At 36.2% G+C, this 19390-nt stretch overlaps 3 protein-coding genes across 18 annotated transcripts; 1 reads left to right on the top strand and 2 right to left on the bottom strand.

The window, feature by feature from the left end:
* The first annotated feature begins 328 nt into the window (after positions 1–328).
* On the top strand, positions 329–4218 carry LOC126714263 (uncharacterized). Its single transcript, XM_050414333.1, has 5 exons — positions 329–1367; positions 1680–1732; positions 2848–3014; positions 3092–3243; positions 3352–4218. The coding sequence occupies exons 1-5, from the start codon at positions 566–568 to the stop codon at positions 3798–3800; spliced, it is 1623 nt and encodes a 540-aa protein (XP_050270290.1). The 5' UTR covers positions 329–565; the 3' UTR covers positions 3801–4218.
* Positions 4219–4970: 752 nt separating this feature from the next.
* Positions 4971–10119, bottom strand: LOC126714261 (pentatricopeptide repeat-containing protein At3g24000, mitochondrial-like). 16 transcript variants are annotated; one of them, XM_050414330.1, is made up of 6 exons: positions 6369–10119; positions 6199–6255; positions 5996–6092; positions 5679–5917; positions 5509–5611; positions 4971–5402 (listed from the first exon to the last, which is right to left on the bottom strand). In XM_050414330.1, the coding sequence occupies exon 1, from the start codon at positions 9817–9819 to the stop codon at positions 6790–6792; it is 3030 nt and encodes a 1009-aa protein (XP_050270287.1). In that variant the 5' UTR covers positions 9820–10119; the 3' UTR covers positions 4971–5402; positions 5509–5611; positions 5679–5917; positions 5996–6092; positions 6199–6255; positions 6369–6789. The 16 variants fall into 16 exon arrangements, with proteins under 16 accessions (XP_050270287.1, XP_050270285.1, XP_050270286.1 ...); XM_050414328.1 differs by having other exon boundaries at positions 5741–5917; XM_050414329.1 differs by having other exon boundaries at positions 5531–5611; positions 5741–5917.
* Positions 10120–11937: 1818 nt separating this feature from the next.
* Positions 11938–15445, bottom strand: LOC126714260 (pentatricopeptide repeat-containing protein At4g39530-like). The gene has a single exon (XM_050414315.1). It carries the CDS (start codon positions 15290–15292, stop codon positions 12704–12706), a length of 2589 nt encoding a protein of 862 aa, XP_050270272.1. The 5' UTR covers positions 15293–15445; the 3' UTR covers positions 11938–12703.
* Positions 15446–19390: the final 3945 nt, after the last annotated feature.

The following is a 19390-nucleotide window of genomic DNA, read 5'->3' as shown; positions in this document are numbered from 1 at the left end:
GACGAGTTTTCTTCACCATGTTATAACAAAAGTTTCCACCCATAAGATGCGTCAAATTTGACATGGAGGTTTACAAAACCAAACTCTAAAGCTAAAAGGAGTCCATAATTAAATTTTTAAAAAAAAAAATCCTATAACTTTATATCTTGGCCAGATTAAATCCTATAATTATAATGGTGCCCATTTAAATCTTACTTTTTCATTGTAGAGGCAATCAAAACCCTTGTATTTATAATTGTATCCATTTAAGTCTTACATTTTCATTATGGTGGCAATCAACGCCCTTGTATCAGTCCTTCAATTATGTTTATAGGTGAGAAATTCAACACCAATAAACAAAAATGCACTGATTTATTCAACCCGTATATATGGTAGCTCATTGTTCGAAAATTCACCCAAAAGACAAAAACTTTATACTTACGTGGCAAAATCTGGAAGATTCGTACGGCTCTTAAACCCTAAACAATTTTCTCCTAAACCTGACTTCTGTGCTTATTAGGGTTTTTGCTATTAGCCCTTCTTTTTTCTGATCTCTCTCTGAAATTCATCATTTTCAACAACTACAATGGCTCTAGCTCTAATGGAACCCACAAATTCCACAGCCCCACAAAACTTTAAACCCCTTGTAGGCAAAAACTACGAGTTCAAGCTAAACCAATCAATCCAAGACCTTTTAGCTGAAATCCACAAAGAAACCCCCAATTTCTCTCCTTTCATTCACATATTCCACGAATTAATGCAAGCTAAGCTTGACCCACCTCTCGAATCCATCTGGGTCTACGCCGGATTAACCTTTCGTAGCCGAAATTTACAGAAAGATGACATTTTGGATCGGGTTATTGTCTCGAAGGACTTGTTTCAATTGGTATCGGCGTGTTCGGGCTCATGTAGTTCTTCGAAGAGCATAGCATTGCTCGCTCCGGTGGTATTCGAGGTGTTCAAAGTGGTTGTGGAGTTGCTTGGGAAGGACTTGGCTTCAAAGAGAGAGAGGAAAGCAATGAGGGAGGCTAAGTCTTTGGTGGGAGTGATTCTTGGGTATGCAAATGTGTGTTGTTGTAAGGATTCTAGTGAGGAATCCATTGGTTCGAATTTGATTACGCCTTTCGTGGATTTAGTTCGTGTTTGGATGGATTCTGATGATGGAATAGACTCTTTCTTGCCGCTTGTAAGTGGCGAAATTCGTGAAAGGTTTAGTGTAGGAGGTTGTGTTGATGTTGTTTACCTGGCGGGAGTTGTTCTTGCAGAGCTGTTTCTGTTGGAGCTTTGCTTGAAATTCACAGCTGGGATTGCGAGGGAGGAGTTGGAGAAGGAGTTGAAGATTTGGACTGTTGGTTCAATTTCTGGCTTTCAGAGCTTTTACTTTTTTGGTTAGTAAGAATTCACATTTTGGCTTGATATTTGGAAATTGCATTACAAATTTACAATATTCTTTATTTTTTTGTGTTGTTTAACTTGTCTATAAGACAGATATGAATCTAATTGAAAGCATGAACATAGTCGTAGAACTTGAATGACAAAAGAGTACTTGTGCTCCAAATGGTTAAGACTGATACTAAGGCTTATTAGGTCTACATATTGTGTCTATCTGACTGTGTATGTCTGTATGTTAACATTTATGATGATTCTTTTACTGGATTTCAACTTTGATGTGCTTACATCCTAATTTATTTGGCAACCAGAGACCCTCATCCGGATGCTGCAGGAGGAGATTTTGCCTGTGACTTCCCTCTTGGTCAGTATGTCTTTCTTAGAATGTTTAATACTTTAATTTGTTGATATGTATTCCTTATAGGGTGGTAAAATGTAATTTCTCCATTTACTTGCTTCGTAGGTGTGTCAGCATTCCACTAATCATATTATTTGTGCACACAGCGCATTCATGTATGGTTCTGCAATCTAAACTAACAGAAACATCTTAGTCACTCTTTCTCTCTCTAACTCTCACGGTTTACAAATGCACATGCAGGACTTATATAGTGTGGTCTATAAAGAAATCTGTTACCAAACAATTGCCTTCATATATTTAAGCCATTATGTGTTGCTACATGGTGAAGTCAAGAGATTTTTTGCTTGATGGTTTTCACCCTTTTAATTTCCTTGATACTTTAGACATGGACAGGAAATTTAAGTAAATGTGGACCATTAATCTTTTTTTTTTTCTTTTTTTCCCCTTTGTGGGGAGGGTTTGTCATACATATGTTGGGGACGGGGACATAAAAAAGAGGAAGTCACGTACTCTTATTTTCTATGCTACACAACCCACCCTGTCTTTAAACGGATCTGTTCTTGAAAGTGCTGGTGTAATAAGTGTGTTAAACAGGATTTTGGGATGACACTGTTTACTTATCCTCAGAGCATAGCCCACCATTTCCTTAGGATTTATCATAAATTTAGTCATTAACCATGTATTTGCTATTGGGTTGAAGAAATCAACTTTGAAACAATCATTTATGTCATGATTTTTATTTTGAGCTCCTATAGGTTTTCTTTCCATAAAATTTAAAAGTTACCAATTATTTCTTAGGTGTATACTTCTTAGAATATTGAGCTATTAGTTTTGGGATATATTTATTAATCAAAAGTTTCTCAATTCATCATGGATGTAAGAATCTGTATATCCTCCTGGGCATGAGGATAAACTGCTTAGCTCTTGGATTACCTGATAAGTGGTTCTGGTGGCTGGGGTCAGTTGCACATAGGAGTTTGATTAACAGCGAGGATTGTTGTACAATCTGCTCTATAACATGCAACTAATCTGAGTGAAGTTTTCTTACGTCATAAAAAATAAAAAATAAAGTGATGATTCCTAATTCTAAAAACTAATATCATGGAAATATATCTGTGCAGAGATCTGAAGATGAAGTTTTGTTAAGAAAAGTCCTCTATGATGCTGTTATATTGGTTGAGTATTCTTTTCTTAATACTGAGAGAGTGATTAATGTACCTACTGAGCACATGAAATGTCTTGCCATGGCAAGACTGATCATTACACATGAGGCCGTAGAATTTTTCAGGTATTAAAGAATGAGCGATCTTGTTGGAATTCTATTGAAACCTGTACTGCTAAGTCTTATCATTTTGCTTGCTGCAGGGAAGGTGGGAATCAAATGAGAGCTATCTCTTACAACAATGCCTTCTCCAGTTCTCGTCTACCTTCCCAAATTATTAAATGGGTCACTAGCCAGATTGGTTTGGAGGAAAAAGCAAATAGATCATATGGATCCTCACCTAAAGCTCTTATCAGTAAGTAGCTCTAATATTTTTTTGTCCCTTGTATTTAACAAATGCACTCTGTAGTTAATGACCAAATTGTCTATCTAATTTTTAAATCTTAATGATCTCATTCTCCAGAGTGGCTGCTAAACCTTGAAAATCAGGGAATAAAAGTATTTGATGACAGCATTTCAAGACGTCGTACCAAAATAGTACTAGATATTTCCAAAGCAGACTTTGAGCAACCAGCATCTAAGTTGGAGGACATAAGAGTGGATGATGATATTCTCTTTTGTATTGATAATAAGGGTGAAGACAAAGATACAGATGAGGAGAAGATGATCACATCCATGAGTTCTACATTTGTCTCTGCAGCCCACACAATGAAGTCAACAGAAAATGAAGGAAGAAAACGGAAAGAAGGGTTAAGTGCTGAAAAGAAGAAGATCAAATTTGTCAAGTATGATCTGGGTCAAAATTCTGATTCAACCAGAACAAGGTCCGCAGTTGTCAGTGATGATGGTGTCAGTAGTGAGAGTGAAGTTGACAATCCAATCTCCGACGATGATACAGATACGAAGGAGTAGTTAGGTTCTTTGCAGGAGAAAGACCTCAATCAGGCTATTTTTAGCAACCTCACTTTTTGTTGGGTTCATACTGTTTCTCAACGGGAGTTTATAAGAATGTCAATCAATTTTGTAACAAAAGTATGTGCAACTACCCTGTTTTTTTATTAGGCAGATGCGATTTTTAGGTTGAGGGAGATGCCAATGAGAAACAGAGAAGCGACCTTAGCATCTTGTCAGTTTTGCTGATGTTATATATTTATATATAATCAGTTTCCAGACCACCAGTTAGTCTAATTTATGGCAATATTATGAGGAGATTATGTTTCTGAACCAATCTATGGTGTTTGCTGCATGACTATTTGTCCATGCAAATTGCCAAAGATAACTGTCACTTGTATTGGAGCCATTTATAAAGACCAGCCAGTTGTTGAATTTACCTAAGCTGAGCCATCTTCCTCTGGCCACTTTCACCATCGGACAGGCAGGCTCAAGTTCCTCAATGTATGCGTGTTGGGTTGGATTTGTTCAAAAAATTGGAAAGCATTCAACGCGATTTTCTCGATTATTTTTTCTGCTACAATGCTGGTGATGTTGATCACAAACATGCTTTTTTCTCTTGTACGTAAAAATTTTATGTCGAGGAGGGTTACCACTATGATGTCTTGAACAGTAGAAAATTGGAAATCAACCAAAAGCATTTTCTGACTTCAAGCATTGCTCTAGGCCTTTTTCTAGGCAAAATTTGCTGAATAGTACTTTTTAAGGAAAATTTTTGGTGGATAACACGATGGCGAAGTTATTTAGTTATGTAGACTCTTTCTAGAACTCGAGTTTGTCAAACTCGAGTTCCAACCCAAAATCGAGTTTATCAAACTCAAGTTTCAATTAGTTTAGATTGCGTGGCAGTCTAACGTTGAATAACAAATTGAAACTCAATTTTGGGTTGGAACTCGAGTTTGTCAAACTCGAGTTTCAAAGAGAGTCTACATAACTAAATAACTTTAGTCACATGTTATTCTCCTAAAAGTTTCCTTAAAAAATACTATTCAGCAAATTTTGCTCCTTTTTCTCTGTTCATTGTCTATCACATCTAGATGGCAGAATATTTACTTCCAAAATACGTCACTACATCTCATTACATATAAACCTCCAGAATGAACAATCACCAAGCTGCTGCTCAACCATAAATAATACAATGAAAACTAACTTTATTTATATAGAAGCAAGTAGCAACTGGTAATAGCACATTTCATAGAAGCAGGGTACTAGTACTACTACTACCCTCTTAGTAAGGAAGGGTCAGACAAGGACCTGGAGTTGAAAATAATGTAATCTGGACCTTGTGTCTTTATATGTTCACTCAACTCAACAAATCCTCAACCCCGTCTAAAGCTAAAACCAAAAAAATAAAAAAATAAAAATCTTATGAAAACTTCAATTTCAGATGCTGCTACGTGAGAGAATCAAAATCTCAGCCTTCCAAATGTGGAATAGGATTGTTCCATATATCAAAGACAGAAACAGTGGAAGACAGGAGGAACAGGGAGGGATGAAGCAAGAATTCATCAATGTGTCTGGAGGTCCACTCATTGAACACAGATCGAGGTACCCTATAAAATGCTGAACAAGACAAAATTACTTTCTTTGATTGTTGTTACATCAAGACGCTAAGATCAGATGAAGTGGGAATGAGCATGGATGACTATATCGAAGCAAGAATGCATACAAATCTTGGATGCCCTACTGACATTTAATCAACCTGCGCTCCTTGATTGCAAGACAGGAACCCAACAGGGGAAATGTGATACTAAACCAAGTCATCTGCACTCCTGCAAATAGTATTAGTTGCCCACAAGCATAATGAGACTTTGACATCAAATGAAAAATGATGCACACCTCAGGGCGGTGTCATGTTACCATTGAAAATTTGTATCCATCAAATTCTGGACAGAACATACCCACAAATAATGGTCTTGCAAGATCCACATACAACTTTCAAACTTCAAATGGTATAGAAGCCAGGCCAGGAAGTTTCCAGTTCAGTCAGCACAACCACAGTTTTCTTCTTTTACTCAACAGCAGTTCTTGTAAGTTGTCCCAGTGTGCTGTCTTCTCTCTCGGTTCATATTGCCCATCTATTACATATCAAATGTTAGAGAGGTTTCTCAATCCATGTAAAGTTCTGTTTAACTACAGAAAAAAATGCAACTTACTCTCCAATACACATGGTTCAAGAAGCCTTTATCTGGACAAAGATTTGCCAAACACATCCGTACTTCTAAGAAAATGCAAATACATAAGTCCTGGCTCCTGTTGTGGATTAACAATGGCAAAATGGCACAAGTAAATCTAATCATGGTAAATATGCATTAATTATTCATGATTAAATTAACTTAAAATGAAAATCAAGTGTTACCTTGGTTCTGAGAACAAAAATTGCACCAAAAGAATCTAAAACAGCAGCAGCAGCAGCCTGCAGAAATATCAATAAAATTACATCAAGAAAGGGAAAGAACATCTCAGACCCTAAAAGCAAAAAAAAAAAAAAAAAAAAAAAGAAGAAGAAGAAGAAGGGTAAGAACTTACATTCTTAAGGCATTCAAATCTCTGTATAACTGGCGGCACTTGTACCTTTCAGTTTACTCCATCAATCCAACTAAAAGATGGCCTCCATAAAGACAGGGCATTACTGGGAATTTGCACCAAGGGGGAGCAACTACACTGGCATTCCAATATTCATCTTTGCTTAACATAGAAGCTCCATTTGGATTTAGCACCTGGATAGAATATTTGGAAATGAATCACTGACAAATACTACAAGTTCACACTTCACCTTGGTGTATTGTATGTTTCTTGGTGTTTCTAATATTAATTCATCAAGGAAACATAACCTTGCTTGTAAGTTTCTTTCCCTGAATAGTAACCCTTGGGACATGGTTACTTCACTAGTAAGGATTAGACTGAAATTTGAATGCAGATCAACAAGCTAAATGCCTCTGGAGCCAAATCACCAATAATCCTGACAGGAGCAAGTGCCATTCTTAAAATGGTGGAAGCGTTTAATGTCACGAACAACTATTTCCCGATTTGTGATGTCTGAGAGGAACTTCATAACATCATGGCAGTCTTCACAGATGCGTAGGTTTTTGAAAATTCTAATTGTTTTGACAGGGTTGGTGCTTATAAGGGCAAAAGCAAGAGCCAATCTTTCACTATGATGATTAAGATATTCCTCTCTCTCTTTGTCAGTGACATTATGAAGCACATGTTCCGTTTTTGGAATATAACCTACTGAAGAGAGTTTTTGGCTGAGCTCCTCTAACTTTATATATATTTCCCTGATTTTGGGATGTGAACCATCTTGAGACACAAATGTGTGGACTTGACCATTGATCTCTACCCAGCTACATCCAGGTTCCTTCTTAACACCCTGACTGGACATCAATGTCCTGACCTTTCTGACATCATCCCACCTACCTTTGGCTGCAAAAATATTAGACAGCAATATATAATTTGAGTCTATCTCAGGTTGAAGCTCAAAAAGTTTCTCTGCAGCTTTTTCTCCAAATTCCAAATTTCCATGCATTTTACAAGCTCCAAGAACAGTCTCCCAAATCAACGCATGTGGCTCTAGCTTCCTATTCTCGATAAAGCATTTGACCTCATCAAACTTTCCAGCCCGACCAAGAATATCAACCATACAAGCATAATGCTCAATTGTAGGCGTAATCCCAAAAATTTCACTCAGTGCATTAAACTGTTTTTTCCCTTCTTCAACTAAACCCATGTGGCTACATGCAGAAAGAACACCTAGGAAGGTAACCTCATCTGGCATGGTGCCTTCATCTGACATTGTCCAAAAAGTTTCAAGAGCTTTCAGTCCTTGCCCATTTTGCGAGTATCCGCATATCATTGTGTTCCATGAGACAGCATCCCGTAGAACCAAGCCCTCAAAAATAGCCTCAGCATCTTCTAAGCATCCCGACTTTGCATACATATCAACAAGTGCACTTGAAACAAATATATCACTATGCCCACCCTTAATTGCCATAGAATGAAGCTGCTGCCCAGTTTCCAGAGCAGTTAGATGGGAGCAACCACTTAAACAGCTGGCAAGAGTAAACTCATTGGGCTTTACACCTTCTTGTAGCATCAAACTGAAGCACTTAACAGCCCTCTCTGCTTGATCAGTTTGTGCATAGCAAGTAATGATGACTGTCCAAGTAAAGAGATCACGTTTAATCAACCTATTGAAAACTACATCAGCATCTTCCAAGCACCTGCTCTTGGCATACATGTCAATAAGAGCTGTCCCAACAAAATCATTACCATCAAGGGAGTTTTTTATAACATGGGCATGTACTTGCTTTCCAAAGCGTAGATCCAAGAGGCTAGAACAAGACCTTAAAACACTGATATACGAGTACATATTAGGTATGAAACCTTCCAGAAGCATCTGATAGAAGATTCTTGGCCCTAGATTGCAGATTTCATAGCCATGGCATCCAGACAAAAGGGCATTCCACGAAACCAAGTCGTGATCTCCCATTGCCTCAAACACTCGGGTACCAGCCTGTGGAAATCCATTTTTCATGTACATAGTGATTAAGGCATTGTTGACTAACATATCATTTTCAAATCCATACTTGCATATACAAGCATGGATGCTTTCACCATACTGCAGGTCTCCCAAAACAGCGGCAACACTAACAAGACTTGAAAAGCTAAATTCATTTGGTGGGACACCTGCATATCTCATCATGTGAAATAGCTGAGCAGCTTCTTGGCTATGACCTTGCTGATCAAGGCAGGTGATGATTGCACTCCAGGCTACTACATCAGGATCTTTGATTGTCTTAAACACTTTTAGTGCATCATATGCCAGCCCGCACTTAGAGTACATATCCACAAGACTACAACCCAAAAACTCATCTATTTCACACCCAATTTTGATTGCCACAGAATGCACGGCCTGGCCTTCTCTCAAATTCCCTGAGGTGGCACAACCCTTGAGGACAGTAGACAAGGTGAACTTGCTGAACTTCATCTCTGATTCTCTCATTCTACCAAACAGTCTCAATACTTCTTTTCCACCACCCACCTGAGCGTAACCATTAAGCAAGGCAGTCCATGAGACATCATTCTGCTCAGGCATGCAACAGAAAACTCTATCCGCAAGCTCCATCTCACCACATTTTGCATAAAGGTCAACAAGAACAGACCCAACAAACAAATCCAAAAAGCACCCAACTTTGATTGCTTCTGCATGCACCTGCTTCCCAAAACTCAAATTCATGCACAGAGCACAAGCTTTCAACCCAGTTGCCAACGTGAACTCATTCGGTCTCACACCTTCCCTCTTCATCTCACAAAACAAACTAACACCATCACTACCGCATCCTTCAGCAACAAACCCTTGTATCAATGCAGTCCAAGACACAACATCCCTTTCAGGCATTTGATCAAGCACACGACGCGCACACACAGAACTCCCACATTTAGCATAAGCATTAACCAATGAAACCCACAAATGAGAATCCGGGTCAATCCCGCTCTTAATCACTTGCCCATGAATGGCCCTCCCCTCATTCAAACGCCTTTTTGAAGCACAATCACGCAGCATCCCAGAATAACGCCTTAACCTCTCCTTCCTATCCAAATTCACAGGCCTACTTCTCACATTTTCATCAATCTTCTCATTCATAGACACTGAATTAGGCCAATTACGACTCATTTCCTTTCTGGGTGTTCTCTTAAACCCTTCATGAACCTGAGTTGGCGAGTTTCGAGTATCAGATAGATCCAAATCATTGGTGGGGTTCGACTCTACAACACTGAGAGCAGCACAAGACGAAGATTTTGATCGAATAGGAACTATCAGTGATCTAGAACTGGTAGTATGAAGCTTATTGGGGAACTGAAATCGAAAACCAAGCGGCGGGCTACGCATTCTCAGAGAAAGCAATTCGCACTCCATTAATTTTAATCCCAAAGCTTCGGTTCTGATTCTAAAACAGCTTTTGATTCTCAAAAGCATCGAATACACAACCAACACCGCATTCACAGCAACAGAGAGAGCATCAGAGACTGACTGAGAGTTTCAGTCTTAAAAAAAACAATAACAACAATAATGAAAGAACGAAACATAAATGTGTTGGTTGAGCTCTCGATATTTCAGTTTCTTTAAGCTCGATACGGATTCTCGGAAATCGAACAGAGTATGTACAAAGAAAGTAAATAGATAGAATTAGAAAACTGCTTAAAAGTTGGAACCTTGTTACCATGAAAACGAAAACGGCGAGAGAGAGAGAGCGACACAGAGTTGTGGAGTTGTGGTCTGTGGCTCTCAAGAAGCGCCAATATGAATGAATATGTGAATCTTTCGAGGGCTTTTTCGTCTCTATGAGCCAGGTGTGAGTGTGAGTGAAAAATCTGCTGCCACGCTGGCCTAGTTGGGGGACCTACTGATGACATGGGAGTCCTCCATTTGATGTGATATGGATAGGTTTGTTTTTATTTTCTTTGTTTATTATTATTATTATTATTATTTTTTGGAACTCAGTTACAAATTGACATGCATAATAAAAAAATAATAATAAAAAGGCAAAAACTATACTAATTAAAACTTTTTTTTTTGGGGGTCTTAACATTGATTAAATCTAATATGGGTTGTGTTGAAATTATACTTAGTGTAACTCTAAAAATGTTATGCCACTCAATAATTTGTTATTGAATTTATATTTTGAAAATCTTATCATTAGATTACATATTGTATATGTTTTTAACATACACATCATTTGTTTTGAAAATTTGTTATTGAATTCGTGCTAATCGGATGTTAATACTATTTAGTCCTCACACACACATATGTGTATATATATATATATATATGATAATTCAATGGTTACAAGTTTAGAGGGAGGGGGAGTAGGCCTGTAAAGCCCTAATTTATGAAAGTAAATTTTTATTATTATTATCATTTGACAGAGTCTAATTTTTAAAATATTTTATTATTTTTATAGTTTTGCTGACTTTGAACTAAATTTCTAAATATTCATATGGAATGGTGACAAAAAGATATTGAGAAAGAGATTATGACTGTTTTTATCATTTATCACAAGCATTAACAACAATAACAATAAAATTTTACCAAGAAACTTGTGACATAATGTCATTACTCAATTTTTTATGCAAAACAACCCTAACCCCCCCCCCCCCTCCCAAAAAAAAAAGGGATCATCAACAAAATAATCAAAATCGTTCTCTTGTATCATTCTTTGTCATTTTATCATATCAAAAATCATACCTTTTGTCTTTTCCTTAATTAAAGTGTAATTCCTTTACTACTTCTAGTATTATTTTATACCTTCATCTACTTCTTTTCATTCCCTTTACTCAAATTAAATCTCTTAGTTACTAGTACATCAATCAATTACCTTTGCACAGTCCCATTTCAACTATTTTCATTTTATTAACATATTCTTAATACCCCAACATTGAGTACCATAGTACCATATAGCCTAACTAGCTTTATTGTAGCAATATTGTAATCTATTTTTAGTGTCCATTTCAGAATTACTTATTTCGGTAGTTTATTTTCACAAAATTTATCAAAAGATATAATTTTTAGTAACTTTTATGTTAAATATGTTACAAAAAATTAAAAGCTAGTTTATTTATATAAAAAAATTAAAATAAAATAAAAGTTAGATTATTTATAAAAAATACTAAGACTAAAAAGTAAAAAAGTTAACTTTTTTTAAGAATTCCCAAACGCGAAACATTTTTTAAGGATTTCCAAGCACACACTAAAAGTCATACAAACTAACGAAGATATAAGCATCCATTTGTTTCTAGTCTTGTCTAATATTTTTTAGGTATGGCCGGTAAGGAAACTAGGTCAAGGCACTAACATGAACATAATTGGAAAAGTATTATAATTTATTGTTGAATCATTGATGGGGGTATGCCAAAAAAATTTAGAACCACAATCTTTTATGTTGCAATTTGCCACAACTTTTATGTGACAGACTATAAGTGGTAAGTTTATGTGAGAGTAACAAGTAACCTGTCAAAATCTGTGAATAGTTGTGAAAAAAGGTGTGGTAAATTTTGTGATCCTATAATAGTTTGGGTATGCTAGAGAATCTGTAGCTTACAGCTTAAAGAAAGTTATCACATCTACAAAGCTCATCTCCTGTCACTCAACATTAGCCAGCATTATGCGCTCGCTCACTGCACATATGAAAAAATTTTGGTGGCATTTCCACGATAAGAGTGCCACTTCAAAGTAGGGACACTGTTTTCCTCAAATGATCTTATGGAACGTATCAAGCCAATTTTTTTTTTTGCCCAGCTTAGCTTTTTCTTTATCTTCGCATCATAATCCAATAATGTGTCGCTACTTATAATTATATACCAAAAGTATGTGTTATCCATTGTTCCTAACTATCAGGACCAACAAGCTTGCATATGATTTTAACAGAATGTGCCAACACTATGACTCCCTGCCCCATCCCAATGAATCCTGAGTTTTCTGCACTGAACTATCATCAGATCATACGTGATTTACATGTCTAATATGACAAAGGCATAAAGCAATGCTTCTCTTCTTGAAATTATTGTTAGAAAGCTATTATCTTTTGTTGGGCATATAACCCTCCATCATCTCCTATTCAATCCTTAGCCTATACTCAGACTCAGTTCTTCCCCTTGAACATTTTGATTGCGGATCTGCTTATTTTAGGTAGATGTATGGATCTCTGTAGTGATGGCATTGGACAGGCCAAGAGCAGCCAACTCCTCAGGTTGCAACTTCTTTACCAACTCAACCAATTCACGGAGATGAACGTCTTTCCAGGTGGCACAACCCATGAAATGTGCTCAATTCTCATAGAAAGTCTTCAATCTGCAGTCAATTTTCACCGTGATAGCCCCTCCAACAGTACACAGATTTCCCTGATCTTTGGATGTGAAAGATCTTGAGCAAAGAACGTTTGGGCTTCACCATCAATCTCCAGGCAGCTGCAACCTGGTTCTTTATGGATTCCTTGTTTGGACATCAATGCCCTAACCTTCACAACATCATCCCACTTGCCTTTGGCAGCATAAATTTCAGATAACATTACATAATTATAGTCCACACGAGGTTCAAGTTCAAATAATTTCTTTGCAGCTCTTTCACCAATTCCCACATTTCCATGTACTTTAGAAGCCCACAAAATTGTCTCCCAAATCAATGGATTGTTGGTAAGCTTCCACTTCTCAATAAATCTTTCAATCTCAATAAATTTGCCTGCCCGACTAAGGATATTGACCATACAAGCATAGTGCTCAATGGTAGGAGTGATTCCATAGTACCTGCTTAAAGAGTTAAAATATGTTTCCCCTTCTTCAATCAAACCCACGTGGCTGCATGCAGAAAGAACTCCTATAAAGGTAATCTCATCAGGCAGGAACCCTTCATCTAACATAATCCTGAAAGCCTGGAGAGCCTCATTTCCTTGCCCATTTAGTGAGTATCCACATATGATTGTGTTCCATGAGGATGCATTCTGTGAAGCCATGCCCTTAAAAACAGCCTCAGCATCTTCTATGCACCGACATTGCCCATACATATCAACAAGTGCAGTAGCAACATACATGTTGCATGAAAGTCCAGATTTTATGGTCAAGGAATGGAGCTGCCGCCCACAGTCTAGCAATATTAAACTGGAGCAACCACTTAAACAGCTGGAGAAAGTGAATTCGTTGGGTTTCAAGCCTTCTTGTTGCATCTGAATGAAGCACTTAACAGCCTTCTGCCCTTGATTGCTTTGTGCATAATTAGATATAATGGCTGTCCAAGTCAAGAGGTCTCTTTCAGTAAGTTCATTCAAAATTACATCAGCATCTTCTAAGCACCTGCATTTGGCATACATGTCAAGCAGAGCAGTTCCTACATGACCATTACTGCTAAGGTCATCTTTTATGATATGGGCATGTACTTGCTTCCCAAAACCTATGTCCAAGATGAAGGAACAAGATTTTAAAATGCTAATAAATGTGAAAATGTCAGGTTCTAAACCTATCACAAGCATCTCTCTAAAGATTTTTGGTCCCAGATGACAAGCTTTGTTATCATGAAATCCAGATAAAAGTGCATTTAATGAAGCTGTATCCCGAATACTCATTGCATTAAAAACCTTCCAACCATTATTTACAAATCCAGTTTTCATGTACATTGTAACAAGTGCATTGCTGATGAAATTATCAGATTGAAAACCATATTTATATGTACAGGCATGAATACTTTCACTGTACTTCCAGTAACCTAGACTAGTAGCAGCACTGATCAGGCTAGCAAGAGTAAACTCATTTGGTGACACACCTGAATGTCTCATCATACAAAACATTTCAGCTGCTTCTTGGCTCTGGCCTTGTTGATGAAGACAGTGGATCATTGCACTCCAGGCCACTATTTTGGGACTTCTTATCCTCTGAAAAACTTTGAGTGCATATTCTGGAAACTCACACTTGGAATACATATTAAGAAGGCAACAACTCAGAAATTTATCAAGCTCACTACCAATCTTGATAGCCTGAGCATGCACTGCCTTCCCTCCTCTCAAATTTCCCAAGTGTGCACAACTCTTAAGAACAGTCAATAAGGTGAACTTACCATGCTTCAATTCTAATTCTCTTATTTCACAAAACAAGTTCAGAATCTCTTCCCAGTCACCCATTAGAGCATATCCATCAATCAAGGCATTCCATGACACAACACTTTTCTTAGAAATGTAAAAGAATGCCATACTCGCAAGCTCCATCAAACCACATTTTGAATAAATTTCAACAAAAGCAGACCCAACTAAAAACTTTGAAAAGAGCCCCATTTTAATGACTTCTGCATGCAACTGTAACCCAAATTCTAGTTCCAAGCACCCTAAACAAGCTTTCAACACACTTACCAAAGTCTCTCCGTTTGGTCTAATACCATCTTTCCTCATTTCACCATACAATCTAACACCATCACGGCTATATCCTTCATCTACCAACCCCTTAATTAGCACAGTCCAAGACACAACATCCCGTTCAGGCATCTCATCAAGCACCTGACGTGCGCATTGCAAACTCCCACATTTAACATACAAACTCACCAACAAATCCCAAAAATCCAAATCTGGGTCCATCCCATTTTTGATCACCTGCCCATGAACTGCCTTACCCTCATTCAAACACCCTTTTGAAGCACAACTACGCAGCACCCCGGAAAACAATTTTAGCCTCACATTGCTATCCAAACTCACATCAGCTATTGAAGGCACCGTTTTATACACATTATGCTTTGATAACTTATTGAGTATGTTCTGAAAGTGCCCATCAAAGCAAGACTCCAACTTTTCTTGTGTATCACTGAAAGACGAACTGTGCTGTGAAAAAGAGCGAAGTTTCTCTATGGATTGGCGTGTTGGTATTGGGCTAAACTTTCGCAATAAACGACCTTGAAAATAAGTTGCTGGGCTACGCATTGCATTCTATTTGAACTGAAAGGAACAGACAAAAGAAAAATGAAGCTTCAATTCTGAACCAGTTCGTCTCGCCTCAGACGGAAAAGCCGGCGTGAAGTCGATGACTTTGAAATGTATGCTATAGTGTAAGAGCTGTTACAACGAATAATTATCGTGTTTACAAGCTCTAAATTTCGTCTTAATAACTAAAAGGGCTTTTTCAAAATTTAGCTTTTAAAATGGGCCGAATTATGTAATTTACCATCCTTAGTCCTTTATTTATTTTGTCTAAATCATAATTTAGTTCATAAATTTTCAGTCGCTATATTTGACACATTAAGATTTGGACTAAAATGAAGTTAAGAATCATCTAAAATATGGTTTATGATTTCAATTTTTAATCCAAACTTTAGAACAAATATGACAATTGAAAAGTTTGTAGAGCGAAATTGGGATACGGCTAGTATTAGAAAATTGATGCAAACATAAAATACAAAAATAATGTTTCTTCATGTAACTTTCTTGGATTAATTTCACTAACAAATAAATAGGATTGTTATAAGTGTTTTACAATTACTTTTACAATAGCGTCTGTTAAAAGAACAAAAACACAACATCCACAGCCTAAACACTTCAATGAGAGAGAGAGAGATTATGTTTATGTGTTATTCTTAAAAATTTATTGCATATAAAATAATAATTACCTTCGTTTTTATTATATAGACAACCAAAAGGTATGTCCAAAAGATAAAAAAAAAGATACAACTCTTTAGTAATTGGCACAATTTTTAATAATAGATTGGATTAGCCCCACTATTAGGCAAATTCTATTTGGATTTGGATTAGCCCAATATTTCTAACATCTCGCAAACACTCTATTTTCTAACATCTTGCGAACACTTTATTTGGGGTTGGGCTCATGGTGAGTTTTATTTATTTGCTAAGAATATTTTAACTACAAAATTTGAGATTTTGATTCTCTCAAAAAAATTATAGAGTAATTACACTTTCTTCCCTTAAGATTTGAAGAAATGACACTCAACTCCAAACCTGAATGGAAAAAACCTCCCATCTTTTAAAACTTGAAAAAATTAACACTCCTCCCCCCCCCCCCCCCTCCCCCCCCTCTCCTCTCTTTGTTTATATTAGTAACGAAATATTCTAATTTTCTATAAGAATTTCTTTACAAAAGTTTAACCATGGTTAATAAATAAAAAAAATTGATAAATTTAGAATAAAAATGAAAAATTTATCAAGCATCAAAACACTTGCAACAGCAAATCTCTCCATAACTCATTAAAAAAAAAAAGTATACTTAATATTTTGAAATGGAGGATAATTCTTGAAACTTGCCCTTAAACAAAGGACAAGTTCTACATAATATTTTTAATATTAATTTAACAAAGTTTGGTCAATCAAATGTCAAGAAGGGAAAATGTTTTTTTTTTTTTTCCTTTAAGTTTGGGGTAGAGTGTAATTTCCCTAAATCTCAAAAGAGGGGAGTGTTATCATCCCAAATATTATTTTGACATTTTGGATTTAAGGTTTACCATCAAAGAATTTTTTTTTTTTTTTTTTTTGTTAAGCAAAAAAAAAAAAAAAAAAGGAAAAATCCAGACATAATTTTGGCGTAAATGCACTTTTAGTCCCTAAATTTTGACTTTTTTCCATTTTGGTCCCTACATTTTAATTTTACAATTTTTAGTCCCTAAACCAATTAACGCATGTTATTTTCGTCTTTTCCGTCAGTCAATTGATGGAAATATCTAAGGTAGTTGCCGAAGGAATTAAAATATTATAAAAAATGCCACATTAGCATCTAATTTTTTTTAAAATAATTTATCAATTTTAACTAAATAAAAAAAGAAAAAACAGAATTAAAAACAATAAAATACATAAATTTAGATCTAATTCATTTTGAACAAAAACACACAAGAACATAAGAGCACAAACCCATAACCAAGCACAAACTCAAATTTAAAAACATAAAAAACACAATAACAAACATAAACTATTTACTCTCAAAATAAATGTCAAGTCAAATCCAGAAAATCATACACACTAAGTCTGAGCATCCACACCACCACAGGCAGTGGTCCGACCCTAAGTCTTAAAATAACTCTCACTGAGCCCTCTATCTCCCACTCTAAACTCGAGCTCTCTCTCTAATCTCTGAATCTCTCATGGCCAAAGCTCAAGCTTCCACCATCGTTGATCCTCATCACCACCACAAATGGTGGTTTCACGTCTTAAACGCCTTAGACCTAAACCCGATCTAGGCCTATTCTTTCTTTCTACTCCTCAATTTCAACGATGTAAAGGAATCGAAACTTCCAAGCTCCACCATGACACCCACAGACTGCCACCACTTCGAGGATGCTCATCCCCTCTCTACATCTCAGTCTAACCCGAGACCAACATACACATCTGTTCTAAACCCAAATCAAGATCTTGCCGATACTCTCTTTATGTTTGTTATTGTGTTCTTTGTGTTTTTAAATTTGAGTTTGTGTTTGGTTCTGGGTTTGTGCTCTTATATTCTTGTGTTGATGTTTAAATCTATGATCATGTTCTTGTGTGCTCTTGTTCAAAATGAATTAGATTTAAATATATATTTTTTTAATTCTTTTTTTTCTTTAGTTAAAATTGATAAATTTTTTTTTTTTTTTTAAATTAGATGCTAATGTGGCATTTTTATAATATTTTAATTCCTCCAGCAATCACCTCAGATATTTCCGTCGGTTGACTGATGGAAATGATGAAAATAACACGCGTTAATTAGTTTAGGGACTAAAAGTGATAAATTTAAAATGTAGGGATCAAAAAAAAAAAAAACCTAAAACGTAGGGACTAAAAGTGCATTTACGCCTAATTTTAACTTCTAAAATTTTGGTGAACAACAATGCACTCTCTAAAGTCTAAACCAAACAAAATGACAAACGATGCAAACTAATGATTGGCAAATTGGATTGATCATCCTAATTTTTATGGCTTGTCCTAGTCAATACGAAGTCCTATAACTCTTTCTCTTTTGAAATTTTTACTTTCCAATACTCCAAACTCCAAGAGTAAAAGAATGATTCCCTTGCTGCAGCACAAACACTTGCAAGTTGTATCCTCCATTTGAGACACATTTTAACAGGAAGCATATCCCCAAACTCCAATAAAGAATTAGGATCTTGCAATGCAAATTTGACTTTATACCTCATGTGGATCACTATGACTTATATCTATGCCAACATTGATGGTTCCGGATTTTCATGTTGCTGGAAGTTCGGGAACTGATCAAATTATAGCAGAAGATATGGTCTTAACTCTTGGCAGATCAGATGCATGTGATTTTGATTATGAAGTCAAAGAGTTTTACTAGTTGTCCGAGACGAATTAGATGATGCTCTGACCTCTTTAAATATTATTCTTTCATTTTTTTTTTTCTACAACTATAGTTTTAATATTAAACTTGGACCAACGACCAAGACACATGATACTTAAGAGTCAAGATTACACTTGCTTAATTACTAAAGTTTAAAACCTATTAGAACATAGTCCCCCTTTATGTTAAAAAGAAAAAAAGTATGCTATCTAATCTTTAACCCACCAATTTGGATAGTGGTTCAGCGCAAGAATTGGCAAGTAGGGTTGGTATTCTTTCATTATTTAGTGAGATTTACACATTATTAAACTTTCATCTTGTCTTTTTCAAAGCCGTGGGCTAACCATCTTCGGTTTACCGTTGCCATATACATAAGTTACATTAAACATTAGAAGAAGAAAAAACCCTCAAACAGAGAAGAATATAACACGTTATGACCTATCAACTTTGCGACAAGCTTTAACAAAAACAAATTGTGCATTGTGCAAATCAATCGGGTGACTTGTATGAAACATTGAAACATGTGCTAAAATCATTAATATGATATGGAACTATTAGACCATTGAACCTACAACAAACCCATGGAGCTATCTAACTTATATGACTGAAAGCTATGTGAATTTAGCTTCACATAATTAAAAGATAACTTAGAAGGTGGTTAGTAAGTACAGGCGTGCAGTGGTGCCTCATTCACTTTCCAAGAGAGTTATATATATTTTTAATTCTGAACAATGAAGTTGTAATTA

This window comes from Quercus robur, chromosome 2, assembly GCF_932294415.1.
Source record: "Quercus robur chromosome 2, dhQueRobu3.1, whole genome shotgun sequence".
NCBI classification, from domain to species: Eukaryota; Viridiplantae; Streptophyta; class Magnoliopsida; order Fagales; family Fagaceae; genus Quercus; species Quercus robur.
Note: the sequence above shows the minus strand (reverse complement) of the source record. Positions and strands in the feature narration are given on the sequence as shown.